Source organism: Dioscorea cayenensis, chromosome 9 (assembly GCF_009730915.1).
Source record: "Dioscorea cayenensis subsp. rotundata cultivar TDr96_F1 chromosome 9, TDr96_F1_v2_PseudoChromosome.rev07_lg8_w22 25.fasta, whole genome shotgun sequence".
Lineage (NCBI taxonomy): Eukaryota > Viridiplantae > Streptophyta > Magnoliopsida > Dioscoreales > Dioscoreaceae > Dioscorea > Dioscorea cayenensis.
In genome coordinates, this window is record NC_052479.1 from 29,309,655 (window position 1) to 29,333,405 (window position 23,751).

General features: G+C 34.6%; 2 protein-coding genes across 3 annotated transcripts; one reads left to right on the forward strand and one right to left on the reverse strand.

Annotated features, from left to right (window-relative positions):
* Positions 1-3,812: 3,812 nt before the first annotated feature.
* On the forward strand, positions 3,813-4,411 carry LOC120269205. Its single transcript, XM_039276546.1, has one exon. It carries the CDS (start codon positions 3,877-3,879, stop codon positions 4,297-4,299), a length of 423 nt encoding a protein of 140 aa, XP_039132480.1. The 5' UTR covers positions 3,813-3,876; the 3' UTR covers positions 4,300-4,411.
* A 10,159-nt stretch (positions 4,412-14,570) lies between these two features.
* Positions 14,571-22,383, reverse strand: LOC120268928 (homeobox protein knotted-1-like 13). Of its 2 annotated transcripts, none has more exons than XM_039276197.1 (6): positions 21,729-22,383; positions 18,883-19,003; positions 16,029-16,222; positions 15,279-15,410; positions 15,039-15,175; positions 14,571-14,913 (listed from the first exon to the last, which is right to left on the reverse strand). In XM_039276197.1, exons 1-6 carry the CDS (start codon positions 22,320-22,322, stop codon positions 14,910-14,912), a joined length of 1,182 nt encoding a protein of 393 aa, XP_039132131.1. In that variant the 5' UTR covers positions 22,323-22,383; the 3' UTR covers positions 14,571-14,909. The 2 variants fall into 2 exon arrangements, with proteins under 2 accessions (XP_039132131.1, XP_039132130.1); XM_039276196.1 differs by having other exon boundaries at positions 14,571-14,925.
* Between the last annotated feature and the right edge of the window lie 1,368 nt (positions 22,384-23,751).

Below are 23,751 nucleotides of genomic sequence, written 5' to 3' on the forward strand. Positions count from 1 at the left end.
GCGGTCTCTTAATTAGTGAAAATGTGGGTATGAAATTTGCCTCTTCTCTGATGCTATGCACATTGGCTATATTTTTCTTTTCATGTATTAATTCGCCATGTATTGATATTGATATCACCCTGGACATGCATTCCGATTATTTTTAAGAGATCCTTCGCTTTTAGCATAGAGCAAAATTTCTTCAATTGTTTCTTAATTTTTAATTCATTTAATTGGGTTTAGATTAAATTTATGTTGAGTGTGTTTTGTGTTTTGCTATAAAAAAACTTGCACCAGCATTATTATGTAGTAAGGAAGAAGGTGCTCTTCTGATGACTTGCATTAGAAGATGCTTCTTTCTCACATCACTTCATTGTTTTTGATCACCAAATATAAATATTTTAGCATTATATTTTTACAATTCAGTGGTATTTTGGCATTTTACCATAAACATATATACCAGTGTAAAATTCTAAAATTACACATACATCCCCATCATGATTTCTTTTATAATATATATATATATATATATATATATCTGTCTGTGTGTGTAACCTGTGAACTTATTAAATTTTGCATTTATCTCTATAGGCCATTATTTTGTTTTACCCAAGGTTTTCTGTAAGTTTGTATCAACTATATTTCAATTAAGTTTATATTTTTGGGTATATATTATTCATATAATTGTTATGTTTTTATCTTTGATCAAGAAGTGTGGAAAAAGAGATTTGCAGTTAGGTGTTAATACCACACTTAAGAATATGAAATTCTTCCTTATACTCGGTAAGATGTAGTGCATAAATATGCAGCATGTATGTCTTGTTTGTAGAATCTTTTTGACTTTATTATACATCATACATGATAACAGTGGTTTTATGAGGACACTTGATATTTAATAGTTTACGTGGGTATATCTACTTAATTATTTTCACCGTTTTTTGGTGGCTTCTTTTGACCCATTTCTTTATTAGAAATTTATAAATAGTTTATTCTACATTGAAAATGAAATAAAAAGCTCAAAGCTCAAAGCAATGTAGACAAATACAGCATCTCTTAAATAAGTATCTTACTTTATTTGGTTCTTGCATAAATTTTTATTTGTGTAGTTCTCACGGTTTACTTGAAATGTGAGTTGAGTTTCTTTTGAATGTTGTCTGATACAATGCAACCGGTGTAGTTGATGTAGCATTGAGAAATGTCTTAAAAAGTTAAATATTAAGTTTTTTAAATTTTTTTTATTAAATTATTTATTTCAAGTGTTAAAAATTCAATGAAGAATTATATGAATTTTACCTTTGGCACTCCACTTAAGATTTCTCCTCTTTGAATATAGTGTGAAAGTATGAATTGTATTTCAATTGTTCTCCATTTCAAGTACTATTTTATTAGTCATAGGCGAGCATTAGATGACTCATGCATTCTTATCCACTCTTTCCCTGGTTTTTATCTCTTCTTTTTTTCTTTTTTTATTCTAAAAAAAAGTTGGACAATCCGTGTGGAAATTGCGTCATTGGAACTGTTTTCTTTTTCTTTTCTGTTTCCTTTGTTGTCAGTTCTTGCTGGCTGATGGATAAGTTGAGCACTGGATGCTGTCACTTGGTCAAACTTTGTCAATATATAATAATAAAATAACAATTATAAAAAATGATATTTAGCCACAAATATAGGTACCCTTTTTTTTTGAAAATTTTTAATAATACAAACAAAATATATGACTAGTCTTTTTCTTGGTATAGGCAACTGATTGTTTACTATAGGGCTTTTGAAAAAGACTACTTCTATCATTAATTTTGAATTATATACATCATGTAATAAATAGATATATCACTGTTATAATAAATTAATAATGACATTTAGTCACAAATGTTATGATCCTAATTCCAAATTTATTTAATTAACAGTGACATTTAATAAGTCTTTTTCTTGTAACAGTTAACTAATTTAGTATGGAGTTTGACAAGGACTTCTCTGAGTCTCCATGCAATGAATGCTTTCCTTGTTAATAAAACATTAAAACATGTAATAAATGTAATTTAAAAATTAATTTATCTTATAATTTCTTATAATTCTTTTATTAGTTTGGTAAGACCTTAAGGGGTATTTTTTTTCTTTTCCGGGCGATGTATAGTGATCAATATGTATATATATATATATATATATATATATATATATATATGAGGATACATCACTCTGTAGCGTTCATGATTAGTAATACGTGAGCGTTGATATGAAACCGTTGGATGTCGATCCAGCGGTTGCATCTTGTTTTATGAGCGATAGCGATGTGTCTTGTTTATAAGCCAGCGATAAAAGTTGGATGCGCGATATTTTTAATTTTGAGCGAAATCCCGTCGATCCGGTAGCGATGGCCCGAGATCGATCGCGGTTGTCCGATTCATTAAAGTTCTTGTACGTCTTATGCGGGGCGTTCTGCGAGCCGTACGCGAGATGATGATTTAACATATATATATATATATATATATATATATAAAACTTTAGTCAGAGTGGTGGTTGTGGACTTGTGGTTAAGGAAACTTATTAGTTGGGTTTGGTGGTGGTTCAAATTTGTTTAAGAAAATTATTATTTTAAAGTTGGAGCATATATTTATTAATAATGAGGTTTTATTGATATTAAGTAATATATGTAATTAGTTAATTAGTCATTTTATGTGAGGAAAAACTATTATTTTAAAGTTTGAGCATGTATTTATTAATGACTGGTTTTTATTGATATTAAGAAGTAATATATGTAATTAGTTCATTTTATTTAAGCAAAATTCTATTTAAAAAAAAAAATCGGAAAGAGTGGTCCTCTGTTTTTGGGTTTTCCTCAAAATAAAGATTGATATTATTTTAAGAAAAAGGTTTCTGTCTATGTATTTATAGTGATTTGTTCGTGGATAGTGATGGGGGTTGGCAGAATCTTTAATAAAAATTCGTTAGCCAAGCTAATTAATTAATATTGATTAAAATAAAATATATCATAATTAAAAACCATTTCTATAATTAATTATAAGTGTTTATATATAAAAAAAGTTTGGATGTGTGGGGCTCATTACCAAACCAAAAGCACACCCATAAAGTAATATCATATGCATATACACAAAATTTAAATGAATAAAAAGCTCACACTAATTAAAAGTAAATTAAATTTATTAATCCGTGTTTATGAAACCAGAGTTTATGTCATTAAAAAAATTGCCGCTTATCCAGGGTTATCCTCAAACCAGAAATACACCCATTTAAAAATAAAAAATATACAATAAATATTGAATTCTAATTAGAAAATACCACACTAATTAAAACAAAATTATACTTGATAATCACCTTTTATAAAATATTTTCTAAAATAAAAATTTCAATATAATAATTTTGAGTGGCCTAAGTGTCTCATCCCCCAAAGGAAAAAACACACACATAAAATAAATAAATAAACTTAAAATCAACATAACATATTATTTAATTTATTGGTATCAAATTTTTAACACATTCATTTTATGTGGGTTTAAATTTCAGCACGTGCATATAAAAAAAACATAAATAAAAAAAAAATTACAATTCTTATGAATCTTAATTTTTTTTTTATTTATACGGTGATAATATTTATTTTGTTCATATTTATAAATACATGTAATTTAAATAAATAAATATTTATAAATAAAAAAATAAATGGAACGGCGCTGAATGGGCCCCAATGCCAGCAAATAAAAAAAACAGTGAAATTCCCAAAACACCCATCCAATAACATCGATTCCCACACGCTCTTCACCAGATGATGATTGATGATACCCATCACAACCCCTCATTTCATCTTTATATATATATATATATATATATATATATTTCCCCCAAATCCGAAACCCTAATCACAATCTCTAATCGATTTCCCCCAAATCCATGGATCCCTTCTCCTCCTCCTCCACCTCCTCTCCATCTTCCCCTTCCTCTCCTTCTCTCAAGCACAAGCTCCGCTCCTCCATCTGCTTCTCCTGCTGCTTCCGCGCCGATCGTGACGCCGACGACCGCCAAGCCACCTCCCTCATGCGCTCCTCCTCCGCCTGGATCCGATCCAAGGCTCCCGAGATCGGCGACCGCTATCGCACCTTTGTGTCTCGGATGTCCCAGAATCATCACCGCCGTCGCCATTCCGGGGATTTTAGGTATGATCCTCTTGATTATGCCCTCAATTTCGATGATGGTGGGGATGCCGATGATGCCTACCTCGCCGGAGATCTGTCTAAGTACCGCAATTTCTCTTCCCGTCTCCCTGCTTCTCCTCCTCCGCCACCGCCGCCGTCTTCGGCTGTTGCCGCCGTGTAGTGTGTGTTTTATATATATATATATATATATTATTGAGTGTTTGTATGTATATCTCGATGTTTAATTCCAATGTTTCCTTTGTGAAATGTGAAATTAATTTCTTAAAAAAAAACTTCATTTTAATATAATAATTATTATATATATATATATTTAAAAATTGCTTGTATTAATTGTGTTTATATATATATATATTATGAGTGTTTGATTATTTAAGAAATAAATATTATAAAAATGCAAAAAAAAATAAATAAATGGGGAAGAAGAAGAAGAAAAGTTGATTAGTTTGTTGAGCTTTCGTTGTTTATTTAAAAATTTGTTTATATATTTTTATTAATTGGAAAATCAAGACTGAAAAACTCTCACAATATCTTTTTCATGGTGTTTTTAGATTTACATAAGAAAAGTTTAAAAAAATGTCCTCCCAAAAAAAAAAAAGGAAATGGATTCATGGATCTTGAGAGAATAATTAATGGTTTTTTGACACATATACCCCTGTGCAATATTAATAGTGAATATTCATGTGTTAATAAAATAAATAATCTCCAAAATTTCAAAGAGATTTATAAAAGAGGCGTTCATGTGGAAAATTCAAATTTAAAAATAAAAAATAAACCAGATTTTGTCTATATCTCTGGATACAGCTCCCATATTTTAAGTTTTTCTACTTCTATATATATATATATAAATATATATACTCAAAAAATCAAAATAACAGAGTTAGTTTTGGTATTTCTTCTTTATTGTTTGTTTTATACACGAATACATGTAAATTTTTAGGTAACTTCAATTTTAACCATTAAAAAGATTTTTATTGATTAATTTACTAAAACGAAATGACATACACAGTGTTAATAAGAGTGGGAATGAAACTCTCTTTGATAACATGATATATTGGTGTTAATATAGTAAATTTGATGCACATTTCATTAAATTCTCCCCAGAATTTTATAATACACTCAGATATTAACCCTCTATGATAAAAGTTCAAAACTTGTAAATAATTAGTATTAATTTCTCGTTTAATAATAATGTTGCTAGTGAACAACAAGAATTTGAGAGAATATTCCTCTTGCAAGAGGAATAATGTAAGTGTAAATAGGTAAATTTAGGACCATATATATATAAGATATTGAATGATTTATAAAGATGTTGATATAATGATATAATAAAGGGAAAATTACTGTTCACCCATCGTAATTTTTTCAAAAACTTCAAAAACCCTCCTACTTTTGACACTGTGACACTTCCATTAGTGTTTAACTTCCCTTTACTCCCTAGTTCACTTCGAAATGGGTCCATGTTGTGAAATCCCAGTTTTTAGCACGAAAATGGTGGGAAAAGAAAAGCGCTAAATCACATCATGTTCAGCCTTTTTGAAGGGACTTTCTCGCTTGGTTTAACGTTTAAATATTTTACTAATATGTTTAATAATTGTCATATCCGAGTATATACTTCCCATCTCGGTTTAACGTTATCTTTACATGTATAACTATTCATATTAACGTGTAGAAATTCTCAAAGTCTCTGCGTAAAGCGGTGATCTTTTTCGCTTGATCTGAATTACTTTGGCGGTGGACGTGGCGGTGTGAGGTTATGGTATCCGTGCATAAGAATTAATGACGGCATTAAAATTTATCGCAGTAACATAAATTTTCCTCGAACACCCGTTCGTTCTCATCGATCGATGTCGGCCCAATTTGTCGTTTAACTTTTTCTCGGATATGAAGAGTCGACCGCTATGGAATTCACACCATAAATAACCGAAGAACCCTCCCCGTGGACTGACCACTCCTCGATCGTCCTCATCATCCTCCTCCTCCTCCTCGTCCCTCCTCTTCCCATGGACAGACCACTCTATCTCAGAAAGGATGTTTTCAGTGAACCTTCTTCCCTTATCTTGAGAATCGTTTAGCGCAATCACGCAACAAGTTAAACTATCTTTTCTGCTTAAGTCGAAATGCTCTCATAATTGCACTGAATCGAGAGGATTCTTCGGTGATGGATGACGGGCAAGCAATTAAGCGAGCATTTCGACTTGGGTAAGAAAAAGAAATTTTTCACGTATTTCGTGATTCTTTGAGGATTCTAGAGGAGGAGATCGGGAAACATCCTTTAAGACTAGGGGTTGATATTTATCACTTGAGACTTTCTCGTTACCATTTAAGAATATTACGTCGGTGTACTGACTATTACGTTCTATGTTTAACTCTCGGGATCTTCGTTTAAGTCCCGACCATGACACATTGATTAATAGTCGTTTTCGTGAATGTGTGTTGTTTAACCTTTGTTTAATGTTGTATCGTTGTGCGGAGTTCAGTTGATCGCGCATGTTATGCAACGGCCTGTGAGCGTTCGAATGTCTGGACACTTGTTTCGTTATCACGAGGGTCGAGTCGTGAGTGTCCAAAGTCAGAGCGGACGTTGTAAATGTTGTAAATGTTGTAAATATTTTTATAAATAAAAAGCGAAACAAGCTTATTTGATCGTGAACTTACGAAATTTAAACATAGACCTAGTAAAAAAACAAACAATGTGGAAACAAAAGAAGCGTCGATTTGTAAACAATAGAAAATACGTAAATATGTTTTAAAGCAGTGACAACGGTGTTTAAGAAAAAGTTACTCTTTAAACAATAACAACGGTGTAAACAATAGAAAAAGTTAAACACTACTCAAGTTACTCTTTTAAACAATGACAACGGTGTTTAAGAAAATACGTAAAGATGTTTAAACAGTGACCCAGGAGGTACCCATTGGTCGAATTATCTGTTCGGAGGTGACCGTTGGGGTGAGATGTATTCGAACGTCGCGGAGTCGTTCAATGCTTGGATCGAGAAGCTCGTCGTTTCTGGGTGGCCGAAAATGGTCGACTCCATAAGGTCTGCGAATGTTGGTTTACACTTAACATTTAGTATTACCCTTTAAACATTCTCAATCTTTGTTTAATTACACTTGTCGACTTTTAAATATTAATCATTTCGTTTTAAATAATTACGATAATGTTTAAACATGTTGACGAGATTATTTAACCATCATCGTCTTTGTTTAACCTTATTTGCCGAGGTTCAAGTTGATGCAGCATGTTATGTAACCGCGTGAGCAGCGACCAAATGGGAGAGCTACTTATGCCTAGACATACATTCGAGTTAGAGATCATTGTTGAGGAGCGGTAGAAATCTTCGTGTTGGTGCGTTGTGTCGATGATCGTTACGAGTGATCGACCAATCGCGGCAGACTCCGTGGATCTCGCCATCGGAACTTGTTCAGTGTCGAAGGTGGCAAGTTTATGGTATCCTCGCGAACATGCTTGCGCGTGAATAATGCGAGCAGACACCAGCGTACATCGATTTATTAGCGGGTACTTCACCGTCGACAATTACATCTGGCGTACAAGGAAGCTATATTCCCATACCCGGCGATGGCGGGCCTTTGAGGCGGAATCGTGAGCTTCGTTTCGCGTACCGCACGTGACTAGAAGGCGACTGGGCGGCCTAGGCGAAAGAGGATCGAGTCGCATGGCGTCGACGTCATCGAGTTACATTGCGGTGACCGCCAGGATCCGATCGCGATCGGCGATCTTCTGATGACCCCATCGCCGACTAGGCATTGTTAATAATACCGAAGCGATGGCGAAACATTGTGTATTGATGGGAACCTAACACTAGGAATTGAATGTATTTACGCCCGACATTGTTATTTTTAAAGCGGATACTAACGTAATTTGAAATATTTCAATCGATGTTTAAAGAATGAGTGCGTTTATTTAAAGCAGAGCGAGTGTTATTTTTAAAGCAGGTACACCGTATTTTTGAAATATTTAAAAGCGATGTTTAAAGCGATATATAGTATATTTAATCGATGAAAGTGAAATGTCACAATTACAGCGTAAATTAAACAATGAAATAAAAACCGAATGGAATTTAACACGCTTTTACTGATTCAAAACAAACAAAATTTACATTAAGATATACAAGTCATGTTCTTGAACACGAAAAACAATGAATTGAATTTGTCAGATTTACGTTTGAAAACAAAATGTGATCGAGATATACGAGGACATGTTGTCAAAAACAAAAATTTAACCCGCTTGGCGACCCCCCTTTGTCGTGGACGCCACGCCCTCCCTCCTTAAGTATGCGGGTAACATACCGTAATCCCGAGGTAAGGAACGTCATGTCAGCGGTAGCCGTAACTTCTCACCCCACGGTGATGCTCGATAAACCGCGAGCGTGAGCGGGCGCAATCGGCGCTTCCTTGTTTTGGCGTGGGGTTTTACGTAGTCGTGCACGAGCGGGTACTTTGCCGTCGCCGACTCGCCTAACTCCATATCGAGCACAAAGGTCGAATAGATTCCATTGTCGAGATATGCAAGTCGAGATTAGAATACCGATTTAAATACCAAACGGATATTAATCGGACGTAATTAAAGAACTTACCATGTCCAACGCGTCCTTATACATTACCCGGAGGCATGAAGAATAATGCATGTATTCTTGTTTATCATTGTCCGGGGACGACGACATGGAAGTGGCCATTCATGATTATCGGGAGGATGACAATTTGAACTTCATGCAGGGTTCGAGCGGCGATCCCCGATCATAGCCATAATTGTGTGTATCGCGTCGTCTCGCTTTGGACATAAAGCGGCAGCTGATCCGGTGATGAGGCGCGCCTCTGTAAGGATATGGCTCTTTGCTCGGCGACTTTTGTATGATGCATCTAGCGTCCATCACATCATCGATGACCGTCTCCTTCCCTCAAGCGGCATGTATAATGTCATCGGCGTGTGGTCTATGGCGTCGATTCTTCCACACGCAGCGAGTCTGTGAAGGAAACGATAATGTGAAATAATAAGACCATATCGTAAATATTTAAATGATATTATCAATTGTTACATGATATTATATATAATTAAAGCGATAAGTGAAAACTTAAATGATAACATAAAGCGTATTAAACACTATTAGGAAATAGTTAAACACTATAAGAAACCCTTTAAAGCAATAACATAAAAAGCGTTACGCTTACGCGTCCAGTAGGCGGTTGGGGAAGATCCTCATCGACTCCTGCTCGATGTTGTTAAAACGACTTCGAGGCACCCGTTTCTTCTTCTTGAATAAAAAGCTTTCAGGGCAAATACGGTCGATTTTTGATTGGCCTTGATCATCTCTCGTTGCTCGGTCGAGGTCTTCGTGACATCTTGCGCCGATGCGGGGCGATGGCGGCGAGCGTTAGCTGCCGAGACGCATCCTTACATGGTTGTTCTTGTTGTGGGATTATGTATGCGGCTTGGTCTGTGATCTTATCGGCGGCAGCCGGATTCGGCGATCTTCTCAGCCAGTGGCAGCTTGACGGCATCGTTGGGAGCGCGCCTAACGATTCTTGATCTTCTCGGCACGTGGCCATGACAGCGGCCCACATCATCTGATGTCCTCGCGTCATATCCGTATCATCAGCAGTGACGGAACTTCGATATGACGCATGCGTCGGCCGTGGGTGTTGCTCTGTTCATCGTCGGTAGCGGTGGAGGCGGAGGCGATATTGTTCTCCTCTTTTCCGTAGAATCTCTTGAATGTGGCGACCTTGGGAATGACCTTCCCGATGATATCGTCGTGCGTCGAAATTCGAAAGCGCCTAGTTACGTCCGGGTGCTTCGATTCTTTCGAGGGATGGCGCGCGATCCGGTTGTGAAACGTCCTTCGAGCGCCTCGCGACGACGAAGCCCGAGAAACTTCGATCGTCAATATCAAAGCGTCACTGCGCTGAAAGAGTTCGCGGTGACATCTTAGCGTGATAGCGGTGATTACAGCCGGATCGGAGGGCTGCCGTGAGTCGCTGTCGTTGTCGTGGTAGGAGGGGTTGTTGCAATCTGCGGGAGTGAGGGAGGGCTTCTCGCGCGTCGAGGAATCGCGTCGCGTGGTGAGGCTGGAAGTAGGAGGCAGGCGTCCGTGGCCGCGATGAGGCTGCCTCTCATCTGCCTTCGAGCCGAGTGGTTCGGGAAGCAGATGGCATCCGTGTCGGTCGGTTGGCCCCGACACATATTTTCTTCTTGACGTTGTGGAACCCGATTTCGGGGAAACTAACATATGTAAACCGAACAATTTCGATGAGATGGATTTCATTTTAAACTATAGAAACTATATTTAAGCGAGGTGTTTATATATTTTAAGCGTTATAGAATATAATTAAGCGGAGAGCAAAATATTTAAACAGTGATGAATAATAGTTAAGCGGTAAATACTAAAGTTAAGCACTAAATAAAATGTTTTAAACATTAAAGACTTATGTTAAAGCATTGTCCGTGATTTATTACCTCTTTTCCAGTGAGCGATGACAAGCTCGTTTCTACAGATAGCTTTGCTTGGGTAGATCCTTTTCACTGCATGTGCATCCTTGGGATGGTCTTGCGAAGCGGACTTTCTTCCCGTTAGAAATTCACTCGTAAAACCGAGGCGTTAGCAGCGGCCGAAGCAACCCTTAATGTGTACCACGTGTTAGTGCTGCTTCGGGCGCATCTATCTTGCGCGTCGGTGATGGAATATCCTCCATGAAAGCCACTTGTAGCGTCGTCGCTGCGCGTGCGTGTCGCCCCATGGGCGTAGATCGTCGGCGTAATCAGCGATCGATTCGAGCCGAGCATGATGTATTTGGGAAGAGGGCGTCCCGATGAAGATACGCCATCGAGTTTGACAAGATTATCTTCTTACTCCTACGCCGAACAAGTTCGCGGAGTGCTCTTGATGGAGTCTACTGTGTCTCGTGGGTCTTTGATAGATACCGCCCTTTCGACGCGACTGGTTTTCTTCTTACGAAAGACGGCTGCGTCGCTATCGTATCGCGGACGAACCGAGGCCCACGTCTTGAGGTGCTGAGGCTTCGGCGGGGCTTTCCCGATCCGAATTTATTGGTGCGACCGTAGTCACCTGCAAGAGAATCGAGAGGGCACTCTCTTGGTATGTGAGCTTCCCGTGTTTCGATGAGCGAGTATGACGGTGTCCTTGAATAATCTCCCGATTAGTAGAGTCGTATTAACTTTCAATTGACTAAGGTCTCCTGGCCAGTTGTCGAATAGCGGCGCCCGTTAACTAGGTTGACCGCCGTAATCGAGCTGCGGCGATAACAACCATTCGACATGCGGTGTTGACAAAAGTTTAGCGGAAATATGAGGTTTTAAGCGGTAAAGCTCTCGGTTATTAAGCGAGAGATATAAAATGTTAAGCAGAGACCCAGTTTTGTTAAGCGAGGCGAGAATACTTAAGCAGAGACAACAAATGTTAGCTGTAACATCTCGTTTTTAAAGCGTCAATCTCATTTGTGCGCTATGACCCATGCTCGAGCGAAGCGGAAATGTCGTTATAAATATTACACAAATCATAACAATCGAAAAAACTATTTCGATAGTGTATCTACATCTGAAAATGAAAACAAAACAAAAACCCTAAGCGAAATCTCTGCAGACCATATAAAAACCCGGTAGAAATCCCTCCTGCGGACTGTAATATCTTCCAACAAGCGAAACGTAAAGCAGCAAGAAAAAAATCTATGCGAGCGATTAACGTAAAACCTATCTCGTACCTTAGATTGCTAAAGCGATGAAACTGCCAACTAGTTGCGCGGGGACTTCTCCTTCGAGATCTGGGTGGAAAGGAAAAGGCGATGAAATGCCAGTCTGGAGAGGCTTAGCGATAGAGATAACCCGGAGCGACGAGATGGAAAAGGCGAGGCGTGAGTTGAGAGCGATTAAGCGAATTCCCAGATGAGAGTTCTCTGTCACCTCGGAGGCTAGCCCACTCGCTCAAAGTGCGTGGGGATGTTTTCGACCCGAGCTGCCGCGTTGAGGGCGTTTGAGTCAATTTGAAAGCTCGACTCGGATTCGCAGATTCTGACGGGGTTTTGGGGTTTGAAAAAGCATGAAGCTTTAAAGGAGGGTTTTTGGGGATTACGCTATGCAGGTGTGTTTTAGCCGATTTCTGGCTTAAAGGGTTTTAGCGATTTCAACTAATAATAATAATAATAATAATAATAATAATAATAATAATAATGTGAAGTGGTGAACGCATTAATAAGAACCCGTGAGTGCACTTTTATCCTCATCTGCTCTACCTACCTCATCTACTATTGTTAATGTCATCTCATTTACTAGTGGTATCAAATTGGGCCCATTACTTTTAATTTTTTAATATTTATATATATATATTCTTTAATTTTTTTTTTTTGTTGTTGGAAATTGATGATAATATATGGTTGAAACTTGGCCACATTACAAAGAAGACTTAGTCACATGTATGCAATTCATATGTTTCTTCCAATAAATGATTGGCTTACCAAGGAATCTTTGAAGGTATATTCGCATTGGTTTATATGTATACACATATTTGTAATTATACAAAATGCCACTTCTACGATAATAAGATAGTTGTACTTTAGTTTTCTTCAAAATTAAAGATCGAGAGTTGGATTTGTGATGGAGGAAAATATATTATTTTCAACACTTAAAATAAGTTTATTGAAAATTGTCAATGTCTTCCAATTGGGAAAAATAATAATGTATTTTATGATAAATCATTTTTTATTTTTACACATACAATAATCATTTTGTCTAGTAACATCATTAAAATTAGAGCCGTCTATTAAACCTTGAAAAAAATCTTAATTTAAAAATAAAATATTCTTCGATCAAATCTGAGATTTGCAAGTATTCTTTTATAAATTTTTCACCAGAGAAAATGAGCATTTAAGAAACAAGATATGCAATTTTTTAAAAATTAATCTAAAAAAATTCTAATCTATAAATTATTTTGAAGGTAAAAAACACCGAATACCAGTGAAATATATATATATAAAAAATCATCGATTTTCTTTTTTAATTATTGGAAGTGAAATATGAACAAAACCCTCACACACTCAACCAAATAAAGAATATTAATTCAAAATTCCAATGATTTCTCAGTTTCTCTATTTTATACTTAGGATTTTTCTTTTCATGAAATAAAACACAAAACCAGCCAACTTAGGATATAAGATGGCTCAACAAATTAATGTGCTTACCAACAACAACAACAATAATGTTAATAATAATTTTGGAAACATGACTACACTAATTTGTTTTTATAAATATAGATAAGTTATTTATTAAGAACATGTAAAATTTTTTAATTATACGTGACACACTGTCACTTTGAGTCTATGAGTAGTGGAGATTTGATCCCTGTCTTTCACCCGAACATAGGAGATCAAATGTCAATATGCTAATAATTATTATTTGTTAATTTTTTTTAGTTTAGTTTATTTTGACAAAAATATTAATAATAAATAAAAATTTCTCAAGTAATAACTTCTTGTTATGATGTTTATGAGAAGTGCTCATATTTAAAAAATAATCAGAAAACCACTTCAAACAAAGTCAAGTGTTATAAGAAATCCCTAATTATTAGTATTATGATTTCTTTTCCAAGTTAATTATTTGTTATATTAACAATTTTTTTTAATTTAGTTTTTTAATAAATATGATAGAAACAATATAATATATGGGGTTTGAGCTACAAGTTTACACCTACAATACGGGATGTGATCTTTTACCACTATTATTCAACATAACTTGAATTTTTCATACGAATGTTTTTCACATTAGGGTCAATATGGTTGGCCTATGATACCTTTTTTTTTTTTTATATACATCTACTATTATCATCATGTAATCTTTGACATTATAATTAAATAAAATATTAATTCATCAACTATGATATTCATTGATTGAAAGAATAGACCTTGTAGTCAAACAAAAAATCAATTGATCTAGCCATCTCATTTCATCCAAATGACTTCAACTTCAACTATGATATTCATTGATTGAAAGATTAAACCTTTGTGTTCTCTGTATTATACTCCCTCTAGTGAACAAAACTTTCCTGATCTCTGGCTGAATACTTGAAAATATATATATATATATATATATATTTCAAAATCAATCGGTAATAAAACAAACTATAATAAAATTCTACACACATCCACGTTTTACATGCTACAAACACTTGCACGCCATATGATAAATAATACATAAAACTAAGGAATCATGAATCAATATATATATATATATATATATATATATATGTTTAAAATCAATCGGTAACAAAACACACTATAATAAAATTCTATACACGTCCACTTTTTAAATGCTACAAACACCTGCGTGCCATATGATAAATAATACACAAAATTAAGGTATGTACCATGAATCAATATATATATATAAATATGTTTAAAATCAATCGGTAAACAAAACACACTAGAATAAATAAAATTCTACGTACACACATGTCCACTTTTTAAATGCTACAAACACCTGCCATATAATGAAAATAATACACAAAATTAAGGTAAACCTTATACAATACTACCTCTTCTTCATCCCAGGTATAAATAACCATTTTTTTTCATAAATAAAATCTATTTATTGAAAGGGATTCATGCATGCTACCTTGTGCCCATGGAGGAATCCATCTTCATCCTCTGTTCCAGCTGTTTGCATTGCGCCACAAAATATATATATAAACATGATGCATTAATTTCCTTTGCCTTTATCTATATATACATTGAATGGATCATTCACTGTCACCTGCATCACTTGCTGAGTTTCAAAATCACATGAATAATTTTATTCAATATATTATGCATTTAAAATTTTCTTTATATAATAATAATATATATATATAGAAAAAGAGTTTGTTTGTGGTTTGGTACCTCTTACGCTTGCTTTTAAGAGTGCCTGAAGAGGAAGGATTGCTGTGCCAGTTCCTCTTCCTTTGATTTATGAACCAGTTGTTGATCTGCTTTAGTTGCAGTCCTGTTTCTTGAACCAGTCGCGCTTTGTCGTCCTCCTAATATATTATATCATATTTTATTTATTTATATTATTTTTATAGAGAAAAAAATAAAATAAAATAAAAAAAAGAAAAAGAAAAAGTATGGATTTGTCCTTACAGTGGGATAAGGCCACTTAGCGTGGGACTGCCACCATGCCTTCAAAGTAGAAGTAGTGTCTCCAGGTAGTTTCCCAGCTCTCCGTTTACGCAATATCTCTTCTCGTATGTCCACAATCTTCTCCTTGTATCCCTGTATATATATATATATAGAATTTAAGCTATTTTCGTAAGTATGCATATTATACTATTTATACCACCATTAAATAATAATTTAACGGCTATTACTGTATAATACTGTTTATGAATGTTTTTAACTTTTGGATGATAATCTAATGGTTATTGCAGACGTTTCTAAATTTAAAATCTAGAGACATCTCTTGATGATGGGTCTGTGTATATATATATATATATTTAATTACCCTTGGCAAATACCAATAAAAATAAAACATGAAACCTAGGCTTCTTAATTTTTTTTAAAAAATAAAACATAAATGCAGCTTTTTGGGCAGTTTTAATAATAATAATAATAATAATAATAATAATAAATGATTAAAAAAAAAAAAATCATGACCAGCCATGAAGCTGTCAAAGAAAAAGGAAAGGTTGTTCATCACTTTTCATGTTTATCTATATATATATTAACCTGATTTTTCTTAAGAAAATAACCCATAAAAAAATTATAATAAATTTTCATAAACAAGAAATTGGGAAATTAACTTGAATTCAATTAGAGTTATTTTATGCAAGAACTAAATAAAGAATGAGAGAGTTATATTAGCTAGCAAGGGGGGAAATTAATTAAACTAACCTGTTTGAGTTCATGTTTGAGCTCAAGCCTGACTCGTTCCATCAATGATCTCTCAGTCTCAGATGGGACAAGAGGACCAAATCCCATGCTGTCTGGTCCATCCAAGCTTCCATCAAACAAGTTGGTTTCACTATCTGCATGATCATCATCATCATCAGACATTGTTGCACCTGTGCCTTCACCAGGAGACACACCTGCATGCTCAATTAATTTGAAATTTTTCATGTTAGTTCTTTTGTGTTTATAAGATTGTAAGCATAATTAATATCACAGTGAAGGGGAACTGAAACATAGAATTTGATAATTATTTAAAATTAAGCTCAAAATATTCAAGATAATTAAGCAGAAAATATACCATAAAGTTTGATAAATATTATTTAACATATGGAGTCATTGAGCACAAAATCCATCACATAACTAAAACAAGGCTAACTCTTTTTCTCCCACCTTTACTTCCCAAATCTTTTTGGTATGAAGTCTTTGCCACTGTGGTCTATGTACCTCATCAATTTCCTTGCTACTCGATCCTAATTTTCAAATAAATCTCCATACCAACTCCTTTTTAAATCTCTTTCACTTTTATGTCTTTCATATATACTTGTTTTCCCTTTTCTAAATCCATTTGTACTACTACTAATAAACTAATGTCAAAATACACATCAAATGTTTTTTCTTTTTTATTGTTCCCAATATAAAAGCCATCACCGGCTTCATTCTCTTACTTCCACATTCATTTCTTTGAGATGGACTTTCCATACACTAAAAACTCTCTCTCTCCTCCTTTTTCCATCCCATCTTCTCCTCTTTCCCTTCTTCCCTCTCTTCCTACCTTATTCTTCCATTCCACCATTATCCTCAACCCCGCTAAATCTATCTCCAACTCCCATGATCACATGCATGTCATATGCACTGGTGATTGCACTCGCGTTCCTCATAACTCTAGTGATTATGTCACCTATAGTACAACCACTCAACTCATTTGATCATGGTCCCACTTCTTTTACACAAGCCGACAAAGTTCTAAACAAGTGACAAGCTATGCTTGATGAGTTTAATGCCCTTCATTGAATTTATACATGAACTCTTGTTCCTCCACCACCCACTGCCATCACTATCAAGTACAAATGGGTTTCTCGAACAAAAGAGAAATCCGATAGCTGTCTTAATCGCTACAAAACTTGCACTGTTGCTAAGGGATACCATCATTCCCCTTGCATAGACTGCATTGATATCTACAGTCATGTCATTAAACCCACTATCATTTGCATCCCACTTACTTTTGCACTCACTTATAATTAGTCCATCGACCAACTTGATGTCCATAATACCTTTCTTCATTAAAATCTTTAAGAGCCAATTTTCATAGTTCAATCTCCTAGCTTTGCTAGTCCTTATCATCTAAGTTAAGTTTGCCATCTTCGCGAAGCTTTTATGACCTTAATTAAGGCAGCCTCTCATGCTTGATTTTATCTCTTAAGTCAAAAACTTCAAAACCACTAACTTCGCTCCTTCTGAAGTTGATATTTCACTCATCATACACTCCACTTCCTCTCACACTACCTTCATCTTGCTTAACGTAGATGATATCCTAGCTATAGGTTCTTCATCTACAATTGTTTCATCTATAATATATAACTAACTTCAATAAAGGTCCTTTGGCCATCATATTCATTACTTCCTCATTAGCATTGAAGTTGCACCAACACCGTACCTTTTGGAGTATTAATCCTCACCCAAACCAAGTACACTCGTGACCTCCATTACAATACAAATCTTGACACTTCTACACCTACCTACACTTACCATCCCTACCTACCACTATCTAGTAATCATGGTACCGTTCTCTCTAATTTTGATGTACTATGGTGCTCTTTAGTATTTTTTGTCTTGTTCACCCTAATATATAATTTGTCATTAACAAAATATCCCAATTTCTTCATTGCCTTACTAATCTTCATTAAGCTCCGGTTGGGCGAATCTAAAATGTTTGTGGTCTACACACTCTCATGGCATTCATCTAAACAAAACCACTGCACCACACTCAAATTGTGATGCTAACTAAGTTGGTTATCCAAATTGTTGCTTGATCTTCAACTAAAATAATTTTCTATGTTCCAGCCTTATCTCATGGAGTGCTAAGAAAGAATCGACAATTGCTCGTTCTTTGATGAATACAAGAGTATTATCCTTGTCGCCTCTAAACTTTGTTAGATTATTTCACTACTTGGTGAGATCCTTTTAATTAGTACTACTTTTGTTGTTGCATATCCTACTTGGTGAGATGAATTTATTCAATCTCAAGCCCATTCTATGGCATGATAGTTTTGGTGGTAATTTTATTGTAGCAAATCTCATTTCATATGTTTTGGATGACGCGCACTGAAATCAATATGAGATTTCATTCTTAATCTAGCTAGTCACTAAAATAAATCTAGTTATCTATTATAAGCTTCCACTCAAATTGCTACCTTTATGACTAAAATTTTAATTGCAATATCTTTTTAACGACTTCTTGACAAGTTCACTGTTGTTCCACCCATGAGTTGAAAGGTGTGATATCAAAAAATATTGTTAGATGATTTTTGAACATTTTAAAAATCTTTGATGGCATATTCTCAGGGCATAATTATTTACTATTAATCATTTACAAATATTCTTCGTAATTGTATAGAAATAGATCTATACTTTTGTGTTAGTTATAAAACAAACAATGAAATACATTTTGGCTACTCTTCATTTCGACATCAAATGAACTTATTTAGCATGTATATCCAATTATCCAGATGAATAATAATTAATTTGAATAATAAAAGAACCTTGTTAGTATGATGAGAGTAAATCACAATTTAATTACCTGTAAGGCTTTGTAAAGATTGTTCTAGTTCCCAGCAAGCCATCACTGCTTCCATTGCATGAACGCGAACATGTTGTTGCAATTGTTCTTTGAAAGAACAAAGTAAAAGCACGTAGTGTGTCTAGAAAATAGGGAAATAAATAAAAAGCATGTCACAGACGAGAACTCTATAATAATAAAATGTAGCTTGCTTTGAATACTACTTAATAATCATATGTGAATAACTTTACTTAATCACTGAATTTAACATATAATAAATCATAAATTATCTATTCAAATTATATTGATATTATCATCACAAAGTACACACAAAAATAAATCGAGCAAAGATTGGTACAATCCAAGTATCATTGCATTCGAAATATGAAACAATAAAAAATGCCAACAACAACTCAAGTGAGTTTTGCTTATATAGAACTGAATAACTCTTTATTAGGAAAATGATGCCATTATCTCGAAGAATGTTGTTTTTTTTACTTGATAATATGGACTTGACACTACATATATATACACATATCATATTTACGACAAAACTATATATTATAAGAGAGTCAAATCATTGACCTCCTACATTGGAGTTAAAAACTTTAACCAATAAGCCATTGTAACGGAATGCAAAATATATCAAAAATAATGAAGGCTTAAAATAGCTCAGAACTGAAAGTAATTCAATATATGGGTTTCTTAACTTGCTAATAATTAAGTACCTATGAGAAAGAAAAACGGTGAGACACCACATCCAGACAACCACAGCAAAAGCTTATATATCTTTGATGCAAAATGAATGTCTGCATGACGCAGCCAGTCAAAGATACACTTACTTACTGGTTTTGCTGCGTTTGCACATGGTGTTTTATAAGGTACCAATCCATACTACATGTTGAACATGACATAACTTCCTAGCTATCTGTCAGAATTTATAAAAATAAATTTGTACTGCCCAAACAACGATGTGTTTTATTAACACGGTGTCAACTTGTAAACTTATTACGTATTCAGGTTTTATTTACAAACTAGTATCACCCAATAGTTATGTAAATTTCTTCTTGGCTTCATTTAAATAACATTTTTTTAGTTTATGAAAAATGTCACCATTGCAAAATATGATGCAGTATACCTATAACTATGTTGTTAAAACCGTATTCCGTTAACTTTCTAAAGGGGGAAAAAAAGACATGGAAACTTAAAAGTAGAACGTCCAGGTGCAACAATGTTATAGGATCCTCCCTAAGAAAACTGACCATATTTGGTTACTTCATCTTTGTATTAGAGAGAATTAATTAGTTACGCATGAAGTTTGACCTAATTAATGCTAATCTAAATTATATTAATCTAACTAATGATTAAAAATTTGTTTATTAAACTAATAGTTAGATTAGCTCAATTAGTTATAATGTATAAGAAATTATTCTAGTGTTATATCATGTATGTTCTTATTTATTCTGCTTGGTTGTTTATTCCCAATCCATTGTGCTATCCTGTCTATAATAAAGACAAAAGTGCAAGACGTAAGGACAAGTCATCATGCATGCAAACCATATATAGTTCTGAAAAGTAAAACATGAATTACCACTTCACCATTGAGCACGTATACATCATCCATTATTTATGCAACTTGCATATTGGATCACTGGGTCTTCTGTTTAAAAGTTAATGGATTAGAGTTATTATTTCCAAACCATATTGAAATAGGACCTAATGCACAGTATACTTACTGTTGAATAATTGATATCTTTTTTATTTATGCCAAAAAAAAAAAATCTGAATAGTATTCTTTCACTATTTAAAAAGGAAAGATAAAAAACAATCTACATACTATTTTTTTTAAAAAAAAATTTGCCTTTTTTTTTTAAAAAAATCATCCCTACCTTCATGGTCTTACCATCTATCTTAGCATTCTTTTGAATATCTACATCAAATTTCTCTCTATTTTTAAGATTCTAAATGTCCTCACTTTTGTCTTACCGAAAAGACAAACTGACGTCTAAATAACTTAAAAATAAAACATTGAATAAAATTTTGTTAATAAATAGTATATTAATTTTCAAGATTGATGTTAAAAAAGGTTTTTTTTTTTTCAAAGATAATCTGAATGAAAAAGTTTAAAAAGTAAAAATAAAATAAAATCTCTTGGATTTATATATGCTCCACATCCATTCTTGTCAAAGAATGAACAAACGTCTAGAAAGTTAGTACTGTCCATATTTTTGTTTCAAAATATTTTCTTAATGCAAACTATTGGACATCAAGAAAATTTCTTCACCTTTTTGGTAATGAACTAAATTATTTTTCTCCAATTTTATTAACATTTATATTTCTCAAAATTAACATGGTACTAATTCAATGCAAAACTCTCAATATTAAGAAGAGACTAAAACAGAAAAGCAACATATAATTTTTTTTTTTTTTTCCAAATACTCAAACAGTAACATCAAAGAGAAAAAATAGCAACAAATAGAAAACCGAATGATGTTGTTCAGAAACCCTAGAAATAACAACTCAAGATCCAAAAAGAAATCAGTAATCCATGAAAAAAAAACCTAGAAACCCCGGAAGATGAGTGGAACTTAAGAAACAAATGCAAAACTTTTCGAGAAATAACAATTAAGGATCCAAAAAAGAAATCAAGAAATCATAAATCCATAAACCAGAAACCCTAGAAGAAAAAATAATAATAAAAACCCCAAACAACAAGAACAATTTCCCAAAGCGCAAAAAAATCAATGCAATCAAGAACTCAGAAAAAAGAATTAAGGAAAATTAAGAGACTAAATTAAGAGTGAAGTGAGAGGAATATATATATATATATATATATATCAAGAGAGAAATAAAGAAGCTTAGCTAACCATGAACTGATCGAGCTCTTTGTCATCACCGAGCATCTGAGAACCAGCGCCGGGGCCAAGCATCGAGTACTTGGCGACAACGTTCTGCGACTGGGCCAGCTGCGCATCGATCCTCGGAAGCTGATCCACCGGCGTCGCGATTCTCAAACACGAGACGTGCGCCGACAGCAGCTGCTCGTACAGTGGATGAGCCAGTATCTCAGCCTTGAACCTCGCGCTCTGCCATCCATCCCCACCATCCCCAACCCCCATCCCACCTTCCCCTCCGGCACCGGCAGAGCCATGAGAGATCTCAGCAGCGATCATCGAATCACTCGACACCGGCACCTCATCCTCACTCCCACTCCGATTCACCATCCCCACCCTCGACATCCACTTCCCGGCAGCAGCCACCGGCGACGCCGATGACTCCGACGTGGTCTGAAGATGAAGGAAGCTCCCATCAACGAATTGCTGCCTCTGGATCGCGTTGTTCAACCAAGTCGGCGGCTGTTGGCCGGGTCCGGAGATCTTCTGCTCGCCGGCGGCCGAGGGATCGGGAGGCGGCGGCAGATGGTGATCGTAGTGGGAGAGGGGCGGCATCTGGAACGCCATTGATCTTTCTTTCTCTTGCCCTAATCCTCTCTTCAGTGTTGGGATTCATTCTCATTCTCTCTCTCTCTCTCTCACTCTCTATCTTATAAATACCTAGAGAGAGAAACAAGAACCCTTTATATAAGGATTCTAGAGAGAGAAACACGTTGAAAATTCGAACCGTGGAAAATTCAAAACGCATCATCTCCTCCTCCGTAACGGGATAGTGAGAGAAACGACCGTTTTCGGAAAATTAACGATAAACACCCTGAGAAAAAACGTAATTATTTGGAGATTTTGTAGTGATTCGCATTTGAACGGTTGGGATTGATAGTTGGATTAGAATCGGAGGAGCATGACGGTGGCCACGTGGGAGGATGTGAACGATGGGAAGAAATTGGCGCGAAGTTATCGTTGAGGGAGAGATCGACACGTGGTAGAAAACATGTGGGACCACTTGTGTGGGCCCTGGCATAGCACGCTCGGGGAGGTGTGGCGAATGAAGAGATGCCACGTGGAATAGTATTTAGTTTGGTTTGCTGTCTGAGGGGACGCCGGCGCGATAGCCTTTTCTTGTCGCCCACGTGTGGGGCCACACGTAAACAGTTACTTCACGGCGTTAGTTATTCTCTGGTTTTCAACCTAATAAATGCATCTTTTTAATTGAAAAATGGCATTTTTTTTATAAAATAAACAATCTAATTTATCACTCAGTATTAAAACTGGATGATTTCATCCACTTATTTTAGTTTTTGTTATAATTTGATCACGGTAGCACATACTATTAAGTTCAAACCCTTCCTGCCTTTTTACCTGTTATATTTTGGAGCTTTTATTTGGTCATTTTATTTGTCTATTTAGAGATATTGTGCAATATTAAATATTTTAAATTTATTTTTTATATTCAATGTATTTCTACAACTTCTAATAAATTATATTCAAATATACATTTTTCAAAATATATTTTAAATGAGGATAATAATATAAATTTTAGGTTACCAACTATTTTCAGCCAATTTTTTTTTATCAGTATGAATTAAGTAAAATTGATAAGAAAAAAAAAGAATAAATGGAATAATCATGTAATATGCCCATATGTGATATCTGTTAATAGTGCATATTCGAATGACCAAATTATAACAATACTTAAACTAGGAGACCAAATGGCAACTTTTTTAAATAAAAAACTTAAATAAATTTTTTTTTTAAAAAAAAAGATAGCAATGATGTACGTTACTCCCTCCGTTTCTTTTTATCCGTCACAAATCCATATTCTTTTTTATTTGTCATTTTCTAACATCAAGACGCATTTATAATTTTTTTCCAAAATTACTTCTAATATTAATATTCAACTTTTTTATTGAAATTAAATACGAGAGAAAAATATGAAGATATAAATTAAGGATAATTTTAAAAAAATAATTATTTTTTTAAAAATTTTATGAAATAA

Bases quoted from the DNA above. Each gene is read 5' to 3' on its own strand.
- LOC120269205 (XM_039276546.1), top strand. From the start codon at position 3,877: ATGGATCCCTTCTCCTCCTCCTCCACCTCCTCTCCATCTTCCCCTTCC.
- LOC120268928 (XM_039276196.1), bottom strand. From the start codon at position 22,322: ATGGCGTTCCAGATGCCGCCCCTCTCCCACTACGATCACCATCTGCCG. The intron at 16,223-18,882 runs GTAATTAAATTG...TTGAGCATGCAG, and splicing joins ATCTTTACAAAGCCTTACAG to GTGTGTCTCCTGGTGAAGGC. The intron at 15,411-16,028 runs GTTAGTTTAATT...ATATATATACAG, and splicing joins TCAAACATGAACTCAAACAG to GGATACAAGGAGAAGATTGT.